The following is a 26,091-nucleotide window of genomic DNA, read 5'->3' as shown; positions in this document are numbered from 1 at the left end:
TTCTTTCTGTTGTCAATTATTGTTATTGGTACATGTGTTTTCTTTTTGTTCTTTTTTAGTTTATAAAAATAGTCGCCAGTATAACTGTTGACGAGTTTTATTTCAGATAAGATAACGATCCTCTCTTTGATTTGCTTCATAGCTTTGTCATGCTGCATATTAACTTACACCAGAAAAAGCGCAGTCCATGAATGATTGAAGTGCCTTTAATCAAAAATAAGTGACCAGATTTTAATATCTGACTATACAGAAGTAATACCACTGCGTGCAAGTTAAATATTAACCTGATCCAGTCAACTCAAGGGACTTTCCAGGTGTGTTTCACATTTTTCTTTGACCTGATATAGTCTTTTCCACTGCAGTGCCTGTCACAACTTAATCATGTGAACTTAGGAACTTGCATGAACTTGTGTGACGACAGAATACTCACACTAGCTGGATGTTCCTTCGTCCGCTCTCACTGTTTGGCCATTTATTCATCAAGAGCAGCTGTGCAAGCACTGCAGTTTATTTCCTCTCAAAGTGTTTGTTTCAGTTTTCTGAGGTTAGATCGTGCTCTGGTGAAAGGACAACCAGCACTGTCCACCTACTTTATGGAGTGCGTGCAACATACACAACACGTTTGTGTGTGTGTGCGTAAGTGTGAGTGTGTGAGTGAGTGTGTGTGTGTTTGTGCGTGTGTGTGTGTGTGTGTGAAGTGAGCAGAAACAGAGATTGAGAGAGTTTTAAAACAAAGGTGAAAGTGAAGCCACAGCCCCCAGAGCACATTTATTTGCTCTGCAGGTTCAGGCGTGTTTCAGGCCCTTTAAGGCTTGGCATGTACACACAGGTCAAGACCAAGCGGCGTTGGAGCCTGACATGCTTATACAACACACACACACACACACACACACACACACACACACACACACACCCACACACACACACACGCGCACACACACAGGCCATGACCTCAATGTGTGCACAACAGTAGCCACAGCCCTGCAGATCAAATGTGATGATAATTTGCTAAAAGCATGCTAGCTGCTATATACAGCGTGTTTAAGCTTTTTAAAAATATCTATCTAGCTGCTAAATGCTCCACTATGTTCACCAGCTAGCCTCTTACTGTGTCTGTCTTTTGTGGGTAAAAACAGTGAGACTGAAATAAAATGGTAAAGTTGTGCTCCGTGAAAAACTAAACAATGAGAAAGATGCTCCAATCTGTCACTATGATTGATACCTTTCATTTTACAAATACAGCAGTCATTTGATCCACTATTAATATAAAATATTCATTAGTACAGCTTTAAGTTTACTTTACTTAGTTTACTGGTTACAATAGGTTTAGGTGTAGCTACATTATCTTTTATTATTAGGGGTATTATCAATATTCCTGGTTTGAATGCAGCACTTTAGTTTTCCATGGTCTTGTAACCTTCTCCACCCTAACAGGAATTAAGGTTTAAAGAAAACAATGAGGGTTTGTAAGTTTTGGGACTTTACCAAAGGTGAAGTGGTTGGAAACCCCTGAGCGATGAAACCTATTGTTTCAAGGAAAATTCAACATTTGAACATTTACATTTTAGGATTTTAGCGTTCCAGTTTTTTGTTATTAAAATTGTTTTAATTGACTATGCTTGTTGACGGAGTCTGCCTCGTCTCTTTCTGCCTCGTTTAGCAACTTCTTTTTTCAAGTGCAACCCATCCTCTACCACCCACCCACCCATTCTACCTGCATAAACATATACTCTTCCAAGACTTTGCCCTTGGGAACCTTCTGGAGGAATTTGTGTATACTGTGGTATACAGGTCGCTTCTCCCCTTTTGTACAGTGTGATGTTATCTAACTTGACTTATTTACTCTTTAAAAGTATTAAGCAAAGCCTTTAGTCTTTTATCTCGTATAAATTCTTTAAAACAAGTCATTACATAATTAGTAATAGAAAGTCAGTTTATTGTAAAATACAGACGTGTTGAACATAGATTCATAGATTCATAGATTTAAAGGGATCCACAGGTAAGACACTTTTTTGTAAAAGTCAGGTAGTAGGATTAACTGGGTTTTGGATCTTCTGTGTCTCGCGGGCATGTGTAGTTGGCATGAAGCTCAGATAGGAATCCACTGTCTGGGTCAGTAGGGAGGTTGCTGAGAGTGAGATGCCAGCCCAAGTTGTTAAAGTATATTGTAAGCAATTGTGACACAGTTAGTGCTGAAACCCAGCCCACAGGCTAAACTGCAGTTTACAGTGAGAAATAACTGTTGCCTTCATTGACAGGTGGCTTATATCATATCTCTCTCAGCTTTTCGTCTTTAAAAAAAAAGAAAAAAAGAAAAAGGCCAGCTATCTGCACTCTGACTGACATACTGCTGAAGAAAATCCAGACTACACTTATTTAAACACCATTGTCTCTGAGTAAATATCTCATCATTAACGAACACAAGCCTGAGCTCTCCCCTCTTTGCATCAGCTATCTACATTACACCACACTTTGCATCACTCACTGCACACATTCAAAGTCCAGCAGCACACAAAAGTCAAGTCCCATAGTGAAGTAATGGACGTGTTGGAACTGTCATGACAACTGACTTGAAGATGTAAGTGTGGGATTTTTCTTTGCTCTGTGTCGTACGTTGCTTAGCATCTTAGCATGATGTTCAGGACAGCATGAGGGGCAGCGCTCGGAATGTAGTTAACCAACGTCTCATTTGCAGTAACTCACACAAACCTTTATGATTTCAATGTGCACCAAACTTATGAAATGCAATTTTTCCCTGTAATGGAAGTTGTTTGCTTTCTTATCATCATTGACTGTGAATGGCAATTTACAACACACAGGCAACTGATTTCAGCAGTTTATCACTGCCAAAGTAGGTGTAAGTTATTATATTTTATTTTTTAATTCCTACAAAATGAAATACATTTTTAATATAAAAGATTATGGCATTTTTTATTTAGGCACTGAAACATGCAGCCGTGTCTGAGTTTCTGCTTGTGGTTTTTTATGCGTTGCTGGTCAGTGAACCTTGAAGTACATGCAGGTGTTTCCCTCATGCCTGCTCGATAGACAACCCAGGCCAGTTTCACGCTCAGCGTTAGCCCAAGATTGAATTGCATTTATTGTTTCTCTTGATGTAGAAATATGCATTGACAATAATGTTAAAATCAACTTATTTGCAATCTTTAAATGAGGAGCAAACGTCTTCAGAAAGAAGGAAAATGCAGCCGAGCGGAAAATCAAACTGTGGTTTCTGTTTTGTTTGAAAAAAAACGTTTGACAATTCTCTAAAGTTTAGAGAACCTTAGTATTAACAAATAATGTCAGCTGTTGGTCTTCCAGATCTCATTCTTGCTGACCCCCAATATAATTTTAGTAGGTGATCTAAATCTTAAATAAATCTTTGAAGTAAAATTCAACGTATTTCTGTTTGAGCAAAACCTTTCATCTTAGCTTGGCTAACTGTCTTACAAACCTCTTTCGAGTCTCGAAAAGAGGAAGCACAATGAAATGACAGTGAAATGACTGGAAACAGCACAACTGCCTGCTGTTTCAGAACTACACTCCATCTAAGCACACGTTTTTGACATTGAGTTTGCTCCTGTCTAAAACAATGAATAACAACAACTACATATGTTTTTAATTAAATGTGAGTTGTCTCTTTACAGCCATCCACTCTACATGTAAATATGAGTTTTTACAACACATTGTACTGTAAAATCTTACCCCAGCTTATATAACTTGCATGTATCTTGTTTTTTTGTGTATTTTAGCCATGGCTGAGAGAAATCAACTGTGGTTAAATGCAAGCTGGCTTAATGCTTTTAATACTTGCATTTCATATGATTTCAGCACAGGCTGTAACGCTGTGTTTGAGTTCAAACCATGGTCACATTACCATCAACGACAGCTCTTAGCTTTGCAGTTGTTAGGAGTTTATAGTACTGTAGGGCAAGTGCACTAAAACTCCAGTCGATTCCTCAAGAACCAATGAAGCGGGAGCAGGTGTTTTGTCAGTCTGTCATTGTTGACACATGCCTTCCCCCTTACCTTAACCTTAACCTGAACCTGATCCCTAACCCCAGCCAGCTGGAAAACACTTATCTCTGATCAGCCAATCAGAAGACAGTGGAAATAATACGTTTTTGACTTGTCGGATTATGCTTTAGACACTTGTGGTGTGATTGTTTGACCAGCACATTAACTTGAACAAGATATTGACTCACCTTATTTTTTTCAGCTGAGACATTTGACTGAAACTAAACCTGCTGTCTCTTATCAAGATCTTCTGATAATGCAGTACGTACACTGCAAGCTGGTTTAATTCTCTACTCACATGCCTAAACAGGCCAGCATCTGGTTCAAAATACCACAGCCAGATATGGCAGCCAATAAGATCCGGCTGTAGGGCTCATTCACTCTCCAAGCCCCAACTGCAAGTTTATTTCATCTCAGCAGTATCAGGTCATCTTCATGTTACAACACACTAGCAAAGGTATTGAACTATTTCATGTGGTTCTCGTGTCAGTATTAATGGCAGAGGTAGGTCCAGGACATACTGCATTTAGCCCAACTTTTTAACCTGCACTCAGATGAAATGTTTTGAGGGAGAGCTATTTCTTGAGGAACAACAGTTTATCCATCCCCAAAGCAGTCTGGTGCAGCACGTCTGACTTTGAACAACCAGTTAAGTTGCCAGTTAAGTGTGCGCAGGGATTGGTTTGGTTCAGCACAATGATCCTGAAGCTGGCAGCCTCACTGTAACAACAACACTTGGGGAAGTTGCACACAAAGTCTACATGTCAAGATCATAACAAAACATAACAAATCATTTGATTAAAGTACATCTAAATGTATCAACTTTCAGTCTGTTGTTTTTGTATAAAAAGAGCTTTTTCTAATGTCTTCTGCGTAACTTAGTTTGATAAGGAAGGCTGGAAAGGAAGTTGGCCATACACATACAAAAACATTATTTGCATCAGCAATTTTTTTTAGTGTAATGTCATTTATTTGTCCGTGATGCATTAATATGCTATCCTCATTCTGTTTCATCTTGTTGCATACCGTAGCCTTTTTGTTTGTCTTTTCTAAAATGTTTTAAATCTTGTAGTCATGATTCAACTTAAACACTGAAACTTTATGCATGAGGGAGATTTGTGGTGAGCGCTGACATCCCAGGGGTATAGCAAGCCAGCTTCAGGGTACTATAAAACACGTCAGTCACCCGCCACTTTGATTTTCTTCAGTTTAACTATATGACATAATCCAGATAAGCAGTATGCACTGGGAGAAATGTAAGTACAACACATAATTGCTGTTTTTTCTATATGATACGCAGTAACTGTAAAATCTTGCAAATATTTGCTCCTTGATGCAGATTACCATGATGTTATATAAAACTAATTTATTGATTTGAACAATTATTTGAACTCTGCTTCGATTTCATCGAAGGGGGTAAAAGAGCAGCAGAACATTTTTTAGAAAATTTTAAACCAAAACTGAATTGTTCAAATAGGGGTTTCACCTGTGTGTACATTACATTTCTTGTCACTTACATCAAGTAAACTAAATACCATGAACATAATATTATGTATAATAATATGCAAGTCAGCACGACAGCCTTGCAATACATGCAACTTTTATCTAGCGCAATTGTTCTTTCTTTTCATCCATGTCCATTAAGAATAATAATCTGGTTGAATATTGAAGATCTGAGGTTGTTGTTGTTAGGAGATCAAATTTGATCAAGGTCAACTTTTCCTTTGTTGTATTTTTAGCCAATTGTAATAATTAATTTGAATGTTCGCTGAAAAGAAATGTAAAATGTAGTGTTGCAGATGGATGTGCCCAGTGCTCGGTTGCTCCCCCCCAACACACACACACACCTTATTTAGAAAATGACATACACACATAGACGCAAGTCTGGAAGTTTCTTTGTTTTTATGTGGAAAGAACAGTAGCAATATGCCAACGTTTCCTGTTGTAAACTGTGTCAGGATCAATATTAAAGCTGTTGTGTCTGAGTCTTTTGGAAAGAGGAAGGTGTTCATTTGGATGTTGGCTGTGTGTTGCCATTGGGCTGTAATCTTGATATGCAAAATGGCAGCAGGCTTCCAAACGCAGCTGTGGAGCTTCCTCTTTTTTTGTTGATTGAGTCCCCATGTCAGCTCCATGGTGATTGTTTGTCTGTCTGTGTGTGTGTTCATGTGTAATTGTTAAAAAACAGAGAGAGACAAAAGACAACAACATCCACTGTTCATTTAAGTTTCAGTTCAAGATTTATACTGCAGCATCCGTTTCCTTGGGCTTTTGAAATGGCGCTTCCTGTATATCGGAAACACCTTTTTTCAGAATAAAGGTTCTTTCAAAATGAATATAGACAAATAGAATGTGCTAGATTATGATATTCTATCCAAATATCTCCAGTAGCAGCAATCAATTTTTATAAAGCACCTTCTGAGTGACAAGTGAAAGAAATTCTAGAGCTAATGTACACTTGTTATGAAAAGTCCTCTTTCTCAACCCTAGGCTTTATCCTAATGCATCACCAGGGGGAACAAAATATAGAGTTGCTTGATAACATTTCCACTCAGCTCTTCAGTTTAAATGATGACTTATGACGTATGGAACTGAACCAAGTCACGTATTGTTACAAGCACCACACTCATCACACTCATCACACTCCTTCAGTCCCTTGAGAGTAATCTTTACAAATCTTTTGTTACTGTTGTGTGTGTTGTGTTGGCATGTGACAACCTTACTTCCTGACCTCACCAGCACCACTAAGGCTGGTCTTCCATTTCAACGAGGGTCCATGTCCAAGATGGCACACCAGCCCTTCTGTGCGGCTGCTATGCAGTTAGTCAGTATTTTATTTGAACCACGATGTGAAAACCTCGCTACACACTCTCCAATTCCAAGTAAACTGACAAGAAGGAATATCTTGTACAACAAGTGATTACCCAGACAGGGTATATTTTAAAGATGACCTCTTCCCCAAAAGCCAAGAACATTAATTTGTTGTCAGTCTTTTGTAACGTTAAAAGTGAAACTCTTGGAAAATACAAGCCATAAAGCACAAACCAAACCTCTGTTTCGCCTTGGCAAGTATATGAGCTGAGCAGCTCATATCAGAATCTTATTTTTGATGTTGTTTTTCTTATCATACTTATATTACTATAGGACTAACCAGCTCTATACTGCAATACAAGATCAGTGCTTCAATGTTTCTTTATTTACACTTCTTCTACATGGGTCATCACCTGGTGTGGATGTTGACATTTTACCTGGAACCGGGTAGCTTTAGCTTTTCTTTAGTCTTTTAGCAGAATATCATGTATGTTGCCAGATCATTTTTACATTCCAAGTCTTGGAGCTAATGCAGCTCAATTAGTTAGCAAGCTACAGTCGGTTAAATCTGCTAGCCACAGTCGTCATTTTCAGCTGGCGAGAAACGGATCCATTGTTCTATAAACTGCTGAACATTTTAAGAAATAAATCTTCCACCGTTATTGTGATATGCATATGTGCTGTGCACGAAGAGAAAGCTTGACAGGCGCAGCAACAGTAACTAAGTGGTCGTTCTGTTTGTACAGAGCTTTGAACAGAAACTGTAATTTCAACTTGTCAAGTCCCATTTTACACAACTATGTTGAGGTTTAAAGAAACATTACAGGTAAATAAGCACCATTTCAAGTACCAGCTTATCTGTACATCAGTACAGGTTTACAACTGGCTTAACTGTACCCCCGGCCATCCCTCCCTGAAGGACTGGGATTAGTCAACTCGTTCTGTGTGTTGATGGTTGGTGTTTTAAGCAGCCTACTGGGGAGTAGCAACATGCTAGTTCACTGACATAAACTTTGCAAATGAACTCAGACATATTTTGGTTACAGTGACGGGGTTATCTGTTTCTAAAGTGTCTATATGTCAGTAGCGTTTTGAAATTAGCACTTCGACAGCAAGCATTACTTTGTGGGCAGTTGTGCTAAAGTTTGCTTGCTAACAGAACATAAACTGTCTCTCTCTCTTTTGTTGGAAATGAGTTTTGCGATTGACCCTCCAGAAACTACATATCCCCTAGCATTCTGGTGGTGAAATGCACCACGATGCAAAGAAATGCGTTACACCCCAACGCAACCCCGACGACCAAAAGGATCATGAGGCCACAGCTACAGCATGAAGTTGAAAGCGTAAAACAGCCCTTGAGTTGTCTAACTGTCGACCATGAAAAAAAAATTTTGGTCACTTTTTTTCAACGTTATTAACGTTTTTTTCCGACACTTTTGTCACTTTTTTGATGTTGTGGGTGCTTTTATTTGATATTTATGCCAAAGTTTTTTTTGACGTTTTTATAGTTTACATTTTCAGTGCTTGTTTCGACGGCCCGTTTTTTGTGCCAAAAAAAACAAAAAAAATATCTGAAAAAGTGTCAAATTTGACCCAAGGACAACGTGAAGGTTAACATTCAGCAATGCACACTTTGCGTCAAAAGCAGCTCTTGTGATGATTATGAAATCACACTTGACGTATTTGCCACTGGTTGTTGCCAAATCCAACAAAAGAGAAATCTTTTTGACGTCTATATTTTGTTTATGTCAGTTTCTATTGGCAGAGATATACCACCAATCATTACAAGCACTAGGCACATTTAAATTAGGCCATAGGTGATGCTACGCTCCATGGCAGTCAGACGGACATAAACTAACAGGACAAGAGTTAATCTTTCAAAAACTAAAGTGCCAGAGGGGCTTCATACCTGCAGATGGCTTGTCAGCACAGAACTGTCAAACTACTGCCTTGTTGCCCTTTATTAGTCTGTCACTTTAAGTGTTTTGTGTTATTTTCATTTCAACATTGGAGGAGCTGCTTGCGTCTCTGCGTTATAGTCATAGCCCACAACAGTATGCATACACATTATTAGTCTTTTGGCAACACATGTGCAGACTGTTTATCCTTCCTTTAATCATCTCAAATAAGATGTTAATGTTGAAACCAAGATACTTTTAACAAGACTAAAGGCCTACTATTTGTACAAAATTGTGAATTAGTATTAGCAAGTACCAAATAATGTACTAAAAAACAGGGTGTGCAATTTAAAATAACGTGAACCAAAGAATGGTGTCACACTTCATAATGTATTACCACAGACATTATGCATCCTACTACACTATGCATTTTAAGCCATTCTAGCGGCCTGGCTCTATGAATAACAATCACCAGCAACGTTTTCTCTAGCGCCACCAGCAGGTTGACATTTTTGTTTTTTATTGGCTTACCATGACAACTGTTGGATTGCCATGAAAAACTAATGTCCCCCACAGCTTCAGCTGTGTTTTGTGTTTGGTGTGAATAAGCAGATATTAGCATGCTAATGGTCTAAACAGAGAGCCCTATTTTTTGACCATTAGCATGCTAAGAAATGCTTATTCTCAGTGCTAAAAAAGTAGATACATTTAGGGGTTTTAGAATTATTGATCATAGTCATAGTTACTTAGGCTAGTATATTAACATGCAATAGCTGATCAAATAAACAACTTTAGCTGGACTCACATAAATGCCATAAATACCTGGACACTTGAACACTTGACTTAACCCTTGACAGATAATTTATGGTAAATGTCTTTTTATAGCCAAAGTTTTTATTATTTTTATTATTATTGAAAACTGCTGTTGGAAATTTAAAGTCATCCCTAAAGGATTAATAAAACAAAGTCTAAGTCTCAGTCTAAATAAAAACATACAAACACATCTCAAACACACAATAGTTCCAAAGATATTCCAAAATGTAATTATTTAGTACAAACATGGCTCATGGTACCAACATTTGCAGGCTAGTTTGCAACAAAACTAAGACTTTCCTGTCTGTTGCAATTAACAATAAATGAAGATAATTTGAGTTAGGCTCTAATGGGACTTGGAAAGTCTGAGGACATAATAGTAAATGTAATTAATGTCTTACTGCCACATAAGCACGGGTGTTAAGGTGTTGTTAGGACTTAACCTTTCTAGTTCAATACTGCGTGCCATAAGCTAAATTATAGCACAGAGTTAGTGTGTCGTAGATCTGGGGACACTGCTGTAAACAAACATTGATGTATGGACGACCGACAAGATAAGTCTATTGAACATAATTTGTGGGGCTGCATTTTTCTGTTCAAAAAGTCAGAGTGGGATGGGCGAGGGTGACAGTCAGAGTGATGGAAAACCATGGTGGCATGGCATAACTTCACATATCTTTCAGCCTTTCTCAGATAACTTCATGGTTTTATTTATGGCTTAGTCTCTGAGGCAGGTACAGACAGATTGGGCAGATGGATGCGGAGGTCAAATTCTGTCCTGACCACTGCATTCTGGTGTCAGATGACAGATAGACAATTTGAAGATACAATCCATATTCAAACATGAATCATGGCGACTATAGTAAGAAACTGTAACACAAATACTTCCCCTCCCCACTCAAATAGGTACCTGTAGCCGTTTAGTCTAATTGGAATTCAAGAGACACGTTGGGGTGCATGTACGAAGATCAGCCTCCATTTGCAGAGAGCTCACACTGCTGCAGAGCTACGGAGGAAAATGCCATAACTCTCAGTGACTTTGTAACCTCTGGCCATACTGACTGATGGCATTGTCTGACGTTTCAGACCAGGCACTCTGTCAGGTCACATTTCTTCTCAGGCTTGTACTTGCAGGGAATCAATGGTGTAAACATTTGGTTCTAGTGCCAGCTGAAATCTGATGTTCATATGTTGTATGAATATTCAAACGAGTTCCAGTGTACAAGCGAATATTTTCCGTTACTTAAACCGCACACAGTCCCTGTATTCTAAAAGGGCGTAGCCTCGTTTGGAAGTTTCATTTTGCCATTTTAGTGCCTGAATGTTCGCATGATATTCGTGACACAGGAAATTACTCTGAGTTGCTACACTTTCTCTGGTATATAAACAGAAAATCTTTATGATTGTGTTGTTACCTAGAAAAACATTACAATGTTTTATGTAAATCACAAATATCGTGTTTGCCCCTAATCAATTTACCCATGCTTCCAATAACTATTATGGGTATAGAGGATGGCTAGGGCTTGATTGCAGCCTGTGTGGTAATGGGACCAAATTTAAATTTTAATCAAGAAATTATCCCATTAAACATTTATTAATTCTATTATTTAGCTGTTTTGAATTGATGGAGTTAATGTAATTGCGTGAGTGGCTGTTGTATGATGATTATTATGCAAGATTATCAATATGTTTTTTTTGGATGCAGTGCGACTTTCTTGATAGATTTTTAATTTTCTTCACTTAGACTTTCGTGATGCATTTGAAACATTGTAAACCACATCACGACAGCACAACGTAACAGAACATAATTTCTCACAGTTTGTTAATATACAACAGATGGGAGGGTGTTTCCATAGTTTTTTTTTTCTCATTGTAGTGATAGAGCTTAAAAAGGATAGCAGTTCATATAGCCCTAGCAATCGTATATGTTAATCAGTTAATTACCTAACCTAAAGTGAGAGGCCCGTGTTATTTCACATGTTGTCAGTTTCTGTTTCAATTTGCAGGCCAATATAGAGCAGATCATTACCAGTAAATGTCTCTTTGATGTCTCTAGCGTCACCATCAGCGCTGACCAGGTCCAGACCGTACCAAGGGGTTCGAGTCAGGGACCCGGTCAAGGAGCTGCTGAGGAGGAAGAGAAGTCTGGAACCGCACTGCATCAAGACGGCGCCCCCTTCTGCGGTAAGGAAACCATGATAATAACATGCATTTACTGTTCATGATGCATTTTATCTATATTCTTCAGAATACCTTTACATACTGATACATTTTTAACATAACAAGACATGTTTTGGGAAAACATGTTGAGCCCTCCACCCTTTCCAGGGAAAAGTCCTTCCCAAAAATCCTTTGCAAATAACCTACCACATCCTCCCCTGAACTGTCCCTTTATTACTGCATCATTAGTCATTAAACAAATAAGAATAGGATTTCAGTTACAGTATGGAGCAATGATTGTTTTGTAGGATTTTCAAATACTGAAAATATACTACAAATTTACAGTCTATGAAATCAAAAGGAATTGAATTACTTTTAGATAGATGTCTTAAAAAAAACACATGAACATTTCTTGTCATCTCTGACAGTGACAGCTAGGTTTATAATTGAACTGAAATTAAGTTTGTGTACTCCTCATAAAACAGTTTCCATTTATGACACTTCTTGATGTTCTAAATCATTTCTAAATGACACGTTGCATTTCTAATAATGCGTGCTTAATTGCGTTGTGATGATGTATCACCATGAATCTCCAGGCTGACATTCTTTCCTCAGCAAAACTGTCGATGAACTCCATTCATCAACATGACAACATGAACATCAAACGTGAAATCAATCTAATTTGGCCTTGGCTTGTCTTTCCTCTTTCATTACCTAAACAGTTCTAGTTAAACGTTGCCTGTGCCAGTGCCAGCTGAAGACGTCCTTGAGTGGAAATAAGCGCTGAGACCTGGCACCGTCAGTATGTATCTGCAGCAGGGAGGTTGCTGCAGAGGTAAAAAGACATGCACATGGGCTGAACATCCAGATGTATAATGCTGGTTGTTATAATCGGGGCTTCTGGAGCAGGACAGCAGATCTAGTTTGCTCTCTGGGGGTAATTTTTCAACTGGAACAATATTGAACAAATTATAGATGTCATTCTCAAGAACTGAAAGAAAAGGCCCCACGGGGCCATCATTTGAGCAGTCAGGACCCAAGGCCTATCCTAGAGCCAGAGGAGCTTGTCCTTTTATAATCCAGGTGTTTTCCATGACAGTTAAAGCCATTCCCTGCATGGCTACAGGGCTGGGCACACAGCCCTATGCAAAATTACTTGCAACCTTGTCAAAAGCCCTCCCACTTGCTATGTATTACGCTTACCAGAGAGGGAGAAGGCAAAAACACACACACAAACACACACACACACACACACACACACACACACACACACACACACACACACACACACACACACACACACACACACACACACACACACACACACACACACACACACACACACACACACACACACACACACACACACAAAACTAAGTGTAATACTTATCTTTCACTGTAATGTGAAAATTGCTTTTCAAACTCACATAGTATATCATTCAAGGGTGCTTTAACTTCAGTTTACTCCAATTTTAAATCAATCAATCCAATGTTGTCGACCACTGGAACACTGTGTTTCAAGTTCATCCTGCCATGTTACTGTAAAGGAACACTTACATACAGTACATCAATTTTGGAGCTACGTCTGGCCGCTTTTCTTATCAAGAAAAAGTGATGTTTACCCTATAAACGTGGCAGTTTTACAAGGTTTGACGTGCTTAAACTATTTCTTTGACAGGGCCCAGTAAATTCCAGGAGTTTGTGCTGGTGGCCTTGCAACCTAAAGAAAAAACATAACAACACAGCTTGTTGTTTTATCACTTCAAGAATTTGTACAGATAAAAATCAGCCTGTAATGAGTTAATTAGTTATCCTTGAAAGTGCTGACCAGCAGATATCTCAAAATAATCTCCCACTGTCTGGGGTGAACTGCCCCTTTAATGTCTGACAGTTTCCTACTTTAAATCAGAGGACAGGCTATTTTGTTTTGTTTGTAGAAGAGCCTAATGTAAAGGGAAGCAGGCTGGCATTGTGTACAAGGGATCATTGTTCAGAGCAGGTGTCTTCAACGTTTTTTAAGCAAAAGGCCCCTTAACTGAAAGAGAGATGGCTTAATAATTGTTGGCACTGTTTTATAAACTATGTTTTAATGTTAAACATACATGTGGCACAGTGAATCCTTAGGATTAATGTGAATGTGGATGGCCTTAGTGACCACCTTACCTATAGACCAATAAGCAGTGGGGATGTATATTTGCTAACAATATATTGGATTTATTTTAAGACTTTTTAATTTCTGAAAAAAACTTTAAAAACTTAACAATTATTTGCATTGACTCTGAGGACCCACTAGTGGTCCCGGGCATCCTGTTGAAGATCCCTGGTTTGGAAACAGAGCTTTGGATTGAGATCCTTGTAATCGTCATAGTGCCTCACTCTGTTTCCAGTCGAACACGGCCAGTCAGCACATTCCTTACATAATTAGATTTATTGATGTCAAAACTGATCCTAACCTCAGTAATAGGTTGTATGGTTTATGCTTGTTAAAGGAGAATCCCCTCATAAATATGCGAGTACTTGTGATTGAAAAAACCCTGACCGGAATTAGTGCAGGAAACACGGAGTAGCTGCAGCTATGTGTACGACCTTCCACTGAGTTAAAAGGCCAGTTGTCAAGATGAAGCTAGCAGCTACCGACAGGATCGAGACAGGGATAGGTGAGTTAAAACAATGTCTGAGTTGAAACGCATCTTGTTGTCACATAAGGGCCCTGTTCATGTTGCACAGACATTTCATTTTTATTTTATGTCTCTTAAGAGGCACAAAGGCACTCTAAAACTTGTCCCGGCAACTGCCGTTATAGCTCAGTGGAAGCTCATATAAATTTGCTATACTGCTGCTAATGTAAACAATTGCCAGAATTCTTCTTTAATTTTTCTTGATTGATTTTTCAAGTCCTACAAACCCTCAGCACTAAAGAGTTGTGTCATCAAAGGTGTTTGGTGTCATGACAGTGCTTGAACTCTCCACCTACTGTCAAAGTTGTAACACTATCCTCAGCATTTCTGCAATATTTCAGGCAACTGACAGCACATAACCTTCTGCCTGTGAGCATGCCCTGCCTGCTGGCTGCAGACAGGTGGATACAAATGAAGTGTTACTCCTCTCAAGCTGAATGTTCAGGACCCTCATTTGAGAAGGACCCACAAAAATACCAGGACGTATTGAACTAAAGAACTGCTGAGGCCTCATGACAAATAACGACCAGTAACACTTTCAATGTTTATATGGGCATGCCAGCATTGTGTTAAAGGAGCATTACGTAGGATTTAGTGGCATCTAGCAGTGAGGTTGCAGATTGCAACCAACTGAATACCCCTCTGCTCACCCCTCTCTTTCCAAGCTTGTAGTAGAACCTACACTGTTTTCCCGATTTAGTTGACCTCACTTGAAATTTGCGTGTAAACCCGTTGCCTTAAATACATTTTTACACAAGATGAAACTTAACAGGTAAAGTTGTATTAACACAGAGCACTAACTTGATGCAGTAGACAAATCAAGTTTACTTTAGCAGTCAATACTAAAAATCATTAGTACCATAAATTATTTATTTCTGGAGTCATGTTGTCTAAAATAAGTTAAGTTCAAGCTTTAGCGCATAACTTATTTATATTAATGAACGTCCATTACATTACCGCCAAAGCCAAATGATACAATAGATACAAAGCCAATTAGGACTATCAGCTCCATAAAACACTCTATATTTCTCAGTATGGCTATGTTCAGAAACAGGTGTTGCACACAGAAAATCGAGTCAAGATAATAACCTTTTCTGAAGAATCCATCATTTTTATTTAATACTCCGTGTCCTCCTTGGCTACTAGCACATAATGCACACCCAAACATTAACAGAACATTATTAAAACACACTTTAACTAGGAGATTAACCGTTTAGAACCTATACAATTTTTTCCGTGAGCCTTTGCATCGCTTCTTCTTTGCTTAATAAGATCTGTGCGCTGCATTCTTAAGATGATTATTACAACTAATGTGATTGAGTAATCAACATGGTTTTCAACAAAACATGAAAGAATAAGTAGAGATCGCTTAAAAGTGTAATTACAACTAAATTTGGGTTGACAGTGCCTTCAGGTAACATGAGTAATAGCCCTCTCTAAAGTCAGTGTCCGTTCTGGGCTAATGAAGAAAGATGGTGGGGCCTTGGAAAAGGACCCACTCCCTATTTAAATATAAAGGGAACACTCTAAGCTAACAAAAACATGATTCTTAGTTTCTTGTGATTATACAATAATGAAATCATAATTATTTAAACCTTATTCCATTTTTGCCAATACAACACCCTAGATCCCACACACTGCTCCTTTAAGACTTACAAAATGTGAACCTATTCTTCAAGCGGTTTTGACAGCTTTTTTTTTTTTTAGAAATTACACTACTTGTAAGACCTTTGTACGTTCTGAGAATTGTTGATAGCCTTCCTAATCTACCTTCATCTGTGGGTGCAGCCGGACTCCACCCTCTCTCTCTTTGAACAAGCTATTTCAATGTAAGACAACGATTTCCGTTGTGCCTTCTGGGAATATCATATTCACTTAGGATCAATTACTAAATTGCAGTTTGGAGCCTCTTCAGTAAATGATGGCTTGTGGAAGACATTTATCCATTGTTTTCTGTCTGTAAAAGTCCACATGTATAATCTTGTGGACCACAGATATGTATTTAAAAATATAAATTTTCAATAGGAAACATAAATTAATGTTGATGCAGTAGCACTAAATAAGTTGTACAGTTACATTGGGTTTTGCACAAGACGTTTGTCTCGTGCAAAATCCTTCAAGACCGTACCTTCAAGACCGTACCAGCATGCGAATACACTAACAAATTCTCTAACACACACAAACACACTTCAAGTATAATCTCAATTCAGCTGCTGCTTACACCTGGAGTTGATCAGTACAAGTGTAAATACTGCATATTTACATGTCAACATGGAGTGTAGACAAGTTCTATAGCAGCAACATGTGGTTATGGTTCTACTGAAAATTAATGACATGCTCAACTACCTCTTTTATCTGTTTGTTTTTAGGATGTGGTCACGCATGACAACCAGTCATACACACAAGGTACATGTTCAGCTGGATCTGAGAGTTACCTGACACAAATTGATTCTGGTAAGTAAAGCATCTGTCTCTGCCTGTCTTTGAAGACTCACACTCAGACTTCTCGTCCAAAATCAGGCATGTTTGGCTCTGATGTTGCCGGCGGCTCCCCAGCCGAGCCGTTGACTGCAGTCAGTGATGGAGGGCTACAGTGTGCAGGATGGAGATCGGTCCCATCTACCACCAGTGCTGGCCAGCAGGCTGCTGTGACACCCTGGTCCTCATCTGACTACCAGCAGGACCTTTCAGCTCAGACTCTGGCTTACCCAGCCACCCCCACCCTCACTGCTGATGTATTCATGCAGACTCTTTGTCCCAGCTACACCATGCTGACCTACACACACACACCATTGCTCACCAACTTTGGGGTGAGTAGGATAAACCTCTGCATTGGAACAAAAGTTAGCTCAAAAGTTTTACCTGGTGAGACTTTGTAAAAATGCACTGACTAAATCTCTAGAGGGATAAGAAAGAAAAAGAACCCTGGGAACCCTTCAAATGTTGTCATCATTGCAGTGCATTGGATACTGACATAAATCAGCTGCTGTTCTCAGCTTTTAACACCCACCTTTCAAACCTACACTAAGTGGGTAAATGTAGTTTTCCCTTGCGGGATTGAAGTGTCTTCTTCTTCATCTTCTTCTTCTTAACATATAACAAGATACATATGGAGTGGAGGTTGAGTTTCACTTCTCCAAACCCACTGACCATCTTTAACCATCTACTGTAGGGGTCACACAGACCAGTAGTATGGGTGCGGGTGTAGACCAGGAGGATTGGTCGGTGCATGGACCGGTCCTGGGTCGCTGACCTAAAGGATCTGATTGGCCTGTTGAAAGCATATTTCAATTCAAAAACCTCAGTCTCTAAAACAGTGTCAATCTAAACAAGACAGGCAATTATAGTTTTGACCAAATGTTTGTGTCTTTGCTAGTTTAAGTTCCTTTGGAATCAACATCAATATTTTAGTCATGTGTTGTTGTTTCAGAACATTCCTGTTGCTCCAGCACCAGGCTCCCTCCCTCAGATGGAGCTCCCAGACTCAGGGTTGACCTACCTCCCTTGGGCCCAGCCCATCACCACCATATCTACCATGCCGAGCCAGGGAGTCCAGTTTGCCCCCGGCTCTGCAGCACTACCCGGGTCACCTGTGGTCCAGATGCCCTTGTCCATGTCTTTGACCACCATGATTCCTCAGCTTGAAGCTCAGGGTGGAGGTCATCCTCTTCCGCAGATACTGGACCTCCCGCAGCATTCAGAACATCAAGTGGACCATGAGCCGCAAGGCCAGTCTCAAAGCCCAAGTCCAGAGGCAGAGTCTCCAAACCTCCTGGATAAACTTCTGGAGGATCAAAAGGGTGATAGCGAAGACGAGGACAAAGACTCGTACAGCAGCTCGCTCTTCATTCCAAATGTCTGAAAATATGAGTTTTCTTCTAGAGTAGCATTTTGTTTGTTTGTCCGGAGCACCATTAAAGGAGAATTTGGCCTAATTATAACTTAATTTGGCTACTGCGGCTATAATTTTTATTGATTCAGATAGCTGTATTCACTAAAGTAATTGCTGAGATTGACGCTGAATAAATAACCATGGGAAATTTGCTAACCCCCCCCCCAAATCCCAGGCATTTACACCAAGATTTTTCATTTCCAATTCATTCATAAATACAAATTTGTTTAGGAATATGCACCACTAAAGCTCAATAAGGGGGCTAAATTTCAGAGCTTCAGAGCGTTTGGCTGTTTAAGACTGTTTTTAAATGGGTGTGTGATGCTTTTCTTGAGCTGTAAATGACTTGTATTCATGCAACTGTTTCCTTTTTGCAGCAAAGTCTGGCATTGAAAAACAGGATGAAAAAGACACTGCTGTCTGTCATGAAAAATTATATCCGAGACAGTCGCAGTTTACTGAGAAAAGCCTTTAGTGCTGTCCGTCTCCTGAGGTGTTTGTCAAAGTGATAAAATCTGCAAATAATGCTGTCAGTTAACAAGAGTCAGGAGCCACTATAAACTGACTTCATTCAAACTCAAACTGCATCAGGCAAGATCTTCATGTCACGTGATAAGACTGAAGATTTATGCTACTGCAGATACAAGAAAGAACAGTTACTTAAGACAAATAAATAATGAGAAACCAAAGCAAACAACGCCAATACGCTTACCTGCCTGACGCTACTTTAAACTTCAGGAACTGTTTCTGGCCAAATTAACCTTTTTTTCAGGTTGTGGTTCAAACTAAATTACTATTACCATACTATTTTAAATACATTTGGAGTGCTTTGTACCATCTTACATTGTACTGTAGGATGATTTTGTCCCAATACTTCTGCTTGCACTTGGCAGGGAAGGCCTCTGAGTCTCAGGGGTTTCCCCGAGGGGAAACTGTCATTGTGAAAGGGGCTGCAACTCCTTTGTTGAATCTCATTCCTTAAAAACACCAGAGATCGTATCACAGTGGACAAAACAAGGTGGGAACATGTTAAGAGAAGTTAGCTATGGCTCTGTGTTTTTTTTTGCCGAATTCACGAATGTGAAAACTAAACAATTGCTTGGAGTGTGGTTGACACTCCAAATGGGCACCAACAGGTAAAACAAATAAAAAATAAAGAAAAGAGATACAGTGACACAGAGACAGCATATCATTTTCATGTGTAAGAGGGTTGTATTATTCCAACAGTTCAGGTTTCTTATTATTATTTCTTGTTATTTTGTTATATTAGCATGAATAACTGTAACTAAATAAACTAAACATAAAGGCATTCAGAGGTTTCGGCTGACAAGATCAAGTTTTTTTTTTTTACGCTATGTGCTTGTATGAATGTGACAACGTGGTAGTATGTGTCTTTAAAACAATCCTCACAGTTGCTCGTGTACACTTTTTTAAATGCAACCTTTATCATTTATCCAGTCTCTTTCATTCTTGACAAATGATTTGTCTGATGACTCATGAAGTCAGCATGTGTTGTTTTTAAAGTGGATTAAAGAAAGGGGCAGTTGGTCCTCTGCTGCTTCACTGACAGGGCTCATAGTCACATGTCCCAGGGTGTTTCAGCCAATGGTGGAAGAGGCCCTTTGCTTAAGCAAAAAGGTTCTAATACCAAACTTTAAAAATACTCTGTTACTCAAGTAAAAGTGTCTAAGTATCATCAGGAAAATGTACTTCAAGTATAAAAAGTAAAAGTTGTTAATGCAGAAAAAAATCTTTTTATTTTAGAAACTGGAAATTATCAAAACCGTTCTGATGTTTAATCAAGTCTTTAATCAGCGAATCATGTCAGCTGTAGCAAACTGTATATATAAAACATTGTATTTTATACACTACCTGTGTTTTATATGCAAACAATATTCATTTGTAAAGTAACTAGGGATCTAAATAAATAATAAAAGCTGTCAGATTAATGTAGTAGAGTAAAAAGTAGACTGTTTCCCTCTGAAATGTAGGGCAATAGAAGTAGAAAGTGGCATGAAAAGTAAATATTCAAGTAAAGTACAAGTACCTAAATGTGTTCTTAAGTACAGTGATTGAGTAAATGCACATAGTTACATTCCACCACTGGTTTCAGCAGCTCCATGGTAGATGAACACTTTGGAAAGGTATTGTCATGTGTGACACTTCTCAGTCCAGTCTGTCAGCGCATTAGACTTTACTTGACGTGTATTTCATCCCCAATGCAGAGTCAGAACTTCCTTGTCTGACGAGAGCCACATGTGTTGCTCACAGAGACTCCGAGACCTTTAAAGCACTTCAACTTTAGGCCAAGAGGCATTGCAGAAACATGCCTGCACAGCACCTTTGATAGCATGCAGGGGTGGGAAACGTGGAGCCCTCGCCAGGGCTTCTCATAGAAAGGTTGTGCCCCAGGGTCTCAGATAACTGGCACCCCACTGAGGCTGAGAAAACATATTTCACAAATACGCCCCAATTTGGAGTCCTTTCATGTTCATTGCTGCTATTACAAGCTTACATCTTAGTCTTTATAATAAAGTCTCCCTTTACACAGGGTTTATAACAACTGCATGTTAATAAGTCACATACAAAATGGCTTCAACATTTATAGTTACAAACCAACCCCAAAGAAAGGTTGATTGAGAATTTAACTGCAATCTTTTTGATCCAATACGCATCTTTTGAATGAAACAGGCAATTCATGTTGAAGAGAACATTGTCAATAATTGTAAAGTGCTTCTGAGGAAAAATAAATTTGTGAATGTTCACTATGGATAATCAGATCTTTCAATTCCATCGCAAACTCCATTTGCTGAGGAAGACTACGTAATTTGATTGAAAGTTCTGATATGGGAATAATTAACTTTCAATCTCAGATTTGGAGGGTCCTGGGGCAAAAACACTTTGGGGTCCATGTCAACCCCCCATTCCTCCCTCTCTGTCTCTGTCCCTGTCTGTCTCTGTCTCTGTCTCTGTCTCTGTCTCTGTCTCTGTCTCTGTCTCTGTCTGTCTGTCTCTCTCTCTCTCTGCTGAAATGTCATATCATTGTTATTAGGTTTGCTGGATGATAATTGTTACAGGATGGAAATATGTGCCACCTGAAATAATGAATTTAGTCTTAAAGCTAAAGGGCTAAAAAGGGTCTAAACATGTGAGGACCATCATCTGTGTCTTGTTGAGGGAAGGGATATTTCTTTTCCTAAGATGGTGTGGGTATGCCCCGCCCTAATCTGCCTTTGATTGTCCTGCCATGATATTCTTACACTAGCCCTGATCAGTCTTATGGGCCATCCACACGGAAACGCTTTTTGGTGTAAAAGCACGTTTTGCAATTCTTTTTGCCGATTGTCCAAAGGAATCCTGTAAAAATAGCCTAATTGTGCATTCTCTTCGTGACTAAATCTAATCAACCCAACCACCAAAGGCAATGATTACTTGCAAGCAGAGGCAGATTAGGGCGGATGATGACTGCCGTCGTAGGAATGAAATTGGTTTTGTTTAAGTAGTGCATATTTCCATTCCAAACTTTATCAAAAGTGTGACCAATTGCCATGCAGTACACCAGCTTTTGGGGGTTGGGGCCTTTTGTCTGCTTTGCCCAGTAACGGTAATCCAGACCTTATTGTGCTGTGCATCTTAATTAATTAAAGTCTGAAACCTGAGAACTGTGTCAGGTTGCCATAGAAATCAAATTTATAGCAGTGACTCAGGAGAAAAACACTGTGACTCACCTTGTCAACACTACGCCGCAATTCTATTTGCCTTCTTAAGTTGCTAAAGTGTTTTTTTAATATTTGAACTCCTGGGCTATCAAATCATGTCAAACACTTTCTTTGCGCTTCAACAGCACCTGACTGGTTGTAGGTGATGGGGGGCGGGTGGAATCCCATACAACAATATTAGCCACCCAAATACTTGCCACCCCACCAAACTGGCTTTGAGTATGCAAACATTTTTGTTTTGTTTTACTTAAAAGAATAATTTGGATGTTAGGAAAGGTGCCTAGTGACTTTGTTGACAACAGCTAGTTTAGAAGGTTAATATATCACACCCATGTCTGTCTGTTCAATACAACACCCAGCAGTTATTTAGCTTAGCTTAGCGTAGCATAAAGACGGGGGAAACAGCTACCCTCTTAAGGTCACTTACTAGTCATTTGTTCAATACGTTTAAAAACTGAACCGTTAAAAAGGCAATTCCCTGTTTTACAGGGTGCCATGTGCTGGCCTGTTTCTTGGCCGGTACATGCACATAATCCCCATTTAAACAAGTGAATAACAAGTGACCTTGAGATGTGCTCGAAGGCAGGTGTTTGTAGGTGAGCAATTTTGAAAAAAGTAAACAGCATTCCAAAGGGTTTCCCAAAAGCCTACAGGGTGTACAAAATCCTGCTTGTCTCATACAACTATGCCAATCATCAGCTATCATTGTATTTGCTATTTGTACATTTGGTTTATCTTGGTCTTCATCTGCGTTTTGCCCAACATCAACGTCAGAAGTGGTGCTGGACCCGGTGCGGTCATGTCGAGGCCTGTTCTTCGCCTCTGAGAGAAAACATGAACTGTGAAGGTTATTCCTTAAACCGTCCACGACGCCACACATCAAGATAGCAGGCCACAAATAAAAACGGGAGGAGGTTTAAAGGAGCCCGCATGTTATTACTTTCTCACATTTTGTAATTTTTTCAACTGTTCTCACATGTCGGCCTGGAAGATATCTACAGTTTTCTAATAAGGGGGCAATACAGGTAGATTGTTGATACCAGGAATGTTGTGATAAAGGGTTTAATGATTATTTTCCACTGATGTTATTTAGACTAATGTATATTGTGACATGTCAGGTAAACTTTCCATAGAACTGTCAACAGGTGGAGCTTTCTGACTAGTAAATTTATGACCCATTCACATAAAACGCATCACTTCCTTAACAGAGCTGTTAATTGCAAAGACAGACACCAAACAGAAAAAAACAAAAGAGTTTTGATGAACTGAAATCAGTTTAAATCAGTTAATGGTTCTTTTTGCAGGCATTTATGTAAATGAATAGTATGACTTTAATAGTGTTGACTAACCTACTTCATAAATAGAAACAGTCCTATCTCACATCAGGTTTGTTCACCCTCCACTTTCCTTGTGTTTAATGAGTAAATAGGGCTTTCCTGTCACTTTCGCTGTGCGGCTGCAAAGTGAGTCTCCGTTATCATGCCTGGGTGTGTGTTTGGATTTTGTGGAGGAAACACAAATGAATGTAAACAGCCCTTGATTGACTAAATAAAGAAACACCCTCTGATAGGAATACACACAGGTGACGGACTCACTTATCAGTTGTTACGAAATTCAGAGTGATAGTATTTACGCTATTCACCATTCACCTTTTCTTCCCGACTGATAACATTTTATTTAGGATGCCAAAGTCTAATGTTTCACATGTATCCGATCAATCGGAGGATTGTTCTCACCTGGCACCCATTTTAGGGGTCGAATGGTCAAGCATGAATAGTCAAGCAGCAAGGACAAAGGCAGCACTTTGACTTTACACAAAGGTTTTGATTCAATGAATCTGATCATAAAACTTCAAAGGAGTCTCATAAAGTACTACAAGATCCAGTATGATTAGGAGCTTCAGCACAACTCACGGAGTGTATAGTACATGTATTGTGCTCTGTGAGTACAGTGATACAGCTGGAGCCTTTGTCATGAGCCATCGTCCTCTCAACTGTCCAAATTGTGCAATGAAAAGGACTTTGAGTGGGACTTCTACGCAAACAAATTTCGAAATTTGTAATGTCACATTTTTCAATGGTCAGTTTTTAACATGAACTTTGTTTGAAAAGTGTTTTGATAGTGTCACCTTTTAACCTCACCGGACAAAGTGCTTTAAAATGTTCCTCTCATTCGCCAATTCATGCACACATGACACAACTTTTAATTCCAGTTTCCATTTGCAGGTGTTTCACAGGGGGCAGTTGTGAGTGTGTAACAGTAGGGAGTTATGAGAGTGCTTCACCAAAATGCCTAACACTTACATTCCATTAATTTCCATTACATGTCATTTAGCTGACGCTTATATCCAAAGTGACTTACAACTGCAATATGTGTCAGAGGTCTCACGCCTCTGGAGCAACTAGAGCTTAAGTGTCTTGCACAAGGACTTCACCCCCCCCTTAAGTCTGCATGAGCTACTAAATGCTGGCTCTAGTAAAACATGTGATCTTGCAGCATTTTCTAACAGTTTGACAAAACAATCCAAACTCAAAGACTGCTTGCCAGCTTTTTTAAAACTATCAACACATACCGGTAGTCTTTGTCACCAGGTGGAGTTTAATCAATTGTCATAGGGTGATGGAGATTTCTCCATAGCACTTTTAGGCATTTTCATCCATGTTGGTTTAAAAGTCAGGCATCAAACTTGACCTTTTCTAACATTTTTCTGCTTTACGAAGCTTTCTACATTTTAGCAACAAGTTGTCTGGGTTGGATCTCATTCACGGCTTTACATTACTTTACACACACACACACACAAACACACAGACACACACATGCGCAGACACAAACACACACACACACACACACACACACACACACACACACACACACACACACACACACACACACACACACACACACACACACACACACACACACACACACACACACACACACAGCTCCTACAGATGTTCATCTAAAATTCCCAAGAAAAAAAATGTCTGAATGCTGAAACATCAATACTAAGTAAACTAAATTTGATTGAGGCGCTCTGCCAAAGTCTGAGTGGGAGTGTTTCTTTGCGATGTCAGGTGTTGCCAAGCCTCTGCAGGGGGATTTCCACAAGTGCTGGTTCAGCAGAAGTGTTAGGGGAGCTTATACACTGTACACACGAATATGCACAATTATGCACACCAATCCCTCGGTATTAACTTTAGGGTTTTCTAGTTTCAGGAATGTTTACTAGGTGCAAATTGCACCATAGAAGGAAAACATAAACCCTGTTTAGATTTCTAATATTCTGTTTGTTTAGTTCAGAATTGACAGGCTTTGCTTCATCCTGGATTAAATACTGAAGTTAGGCACAGATGAGCCTATCTGGGACCAGGGTCGAGTACACTTGGGACATTATCCCTGTTCATTGCACACATTGTATATACTGTGAACTTTTGCACAACCCCTGATGAATAACTTTCAGATCCTTGCCTTCTCATTCTGAAACAGTTGTATTGTGCGTTTTTGTAACAACCTTATTTATTGGATTGTTTTTTTGGTTGTTCATCTTTTTATTGTAATTCTGTATTTATGTTCTTGTCTGTTGCAGGACAGTATTTTTATTTCTCCTTAATATGTTTATATCCACAAACCACCAATGGAAATGTCTTGTCAGTGTAAACTTACTTTTTCTGATTCTGATTCTGTTAAAGCTGTGCGGTGTCTGAAATCGCTCATCAATCTTTTTCTGCACAATATGTACAATCTACATGTATATGTAGATTGATCAAAGGGGAAACAATTCATTCACAGAGTATAAGCTATGATCACCACTTTGATACAGACACTGCTCCGGTTCTGAAACAGGGACTTTTCTGTGGACCCCCGACAATCAGGTTTAACGCTTAATTTGGTTTTAACAGATTGGTTTACTGTATTTTACTCATTCTCCTTTAGGTAGCACCCACTAGCCCCCAGCTCTGAGAGATAACCCTTGTGATATTTTGACTGAAGTTTCAGTCAAAATAACAAACAACAGGCTTGAAAGTGCGAGCCACTAATTCTCTGCTTTCAGAGAGCCTTATCAAACAGCTGCAGGGATGGATCATGTCAACAAACACACACAC

At 39.2% G+C, this 26,091-nt stretch overlaps 1 protein-coding gene and 1 long non-coding RNA gene across 2 annotated transcripts; one reads left to right on the top strand and one right to left on the bottom strand.

Annotated features, from left to right (window-relative positions):
- Positions 1-3,408: 3,408 nt before the first annotated feature.
- On the bottom strand, positions 3,409-16,588 carry LOC116683742 (uncharacterized). The gene is made up of 3 exons (XR_004330695.1): positions 16,506-16,588; positions 14,601-14,605; positions 3,409-3,420 (listed from the first exon to the last, which is right to left on the bottom strand). It is a non-coding gene; the product is annotated as an uncharacterized LOC116683742 (long non-coding RNA).
- Positions 5,027-19,437, top strand: pou2af1 (POU class 2 homeobox associating factor 1). Its single transcript, XM_032509981.1, has 5 exons — positions 5,027-5,273; positions 11,596-11,723; positions 16,747-16,783; positions 16,898-17,187; positions 17,808-19,437. The coding sequence occupies exons 1-5, from the start codon at positions 5,258-5,260 to the stop codon at positions 18,237-18,239; spliced, it is 903 nt and encodes a 300-aa protein (XP_032365872.1). The 5' UTR covers positions 5,027-5,257; the 3' UTR covers positions 18,240-19,437.
- The last annotated feature ends 6,654 nt before the right edge of the window (positions 19,438-26,091 follow it).

The sequence above is a fragment of the Etheostoma spectabile genome, chromosome 3, assembly GCF_008692095.1.
Source record: "Etheostoma spectabile isolate EspeVRDwgs_2016 chromosome 3, UIUC_Espe_1.0, whole genome shotgun sequence".
Lineage (NCBI taxonomy): Eukaryota > Metazoa > Chordata > Actinopteri > Perciformes > Percidae > Etheostoma > Etheostoma spectabile.
This window is presented reverse-complemented; position numbering and strand designations above follow the sequence as displayed.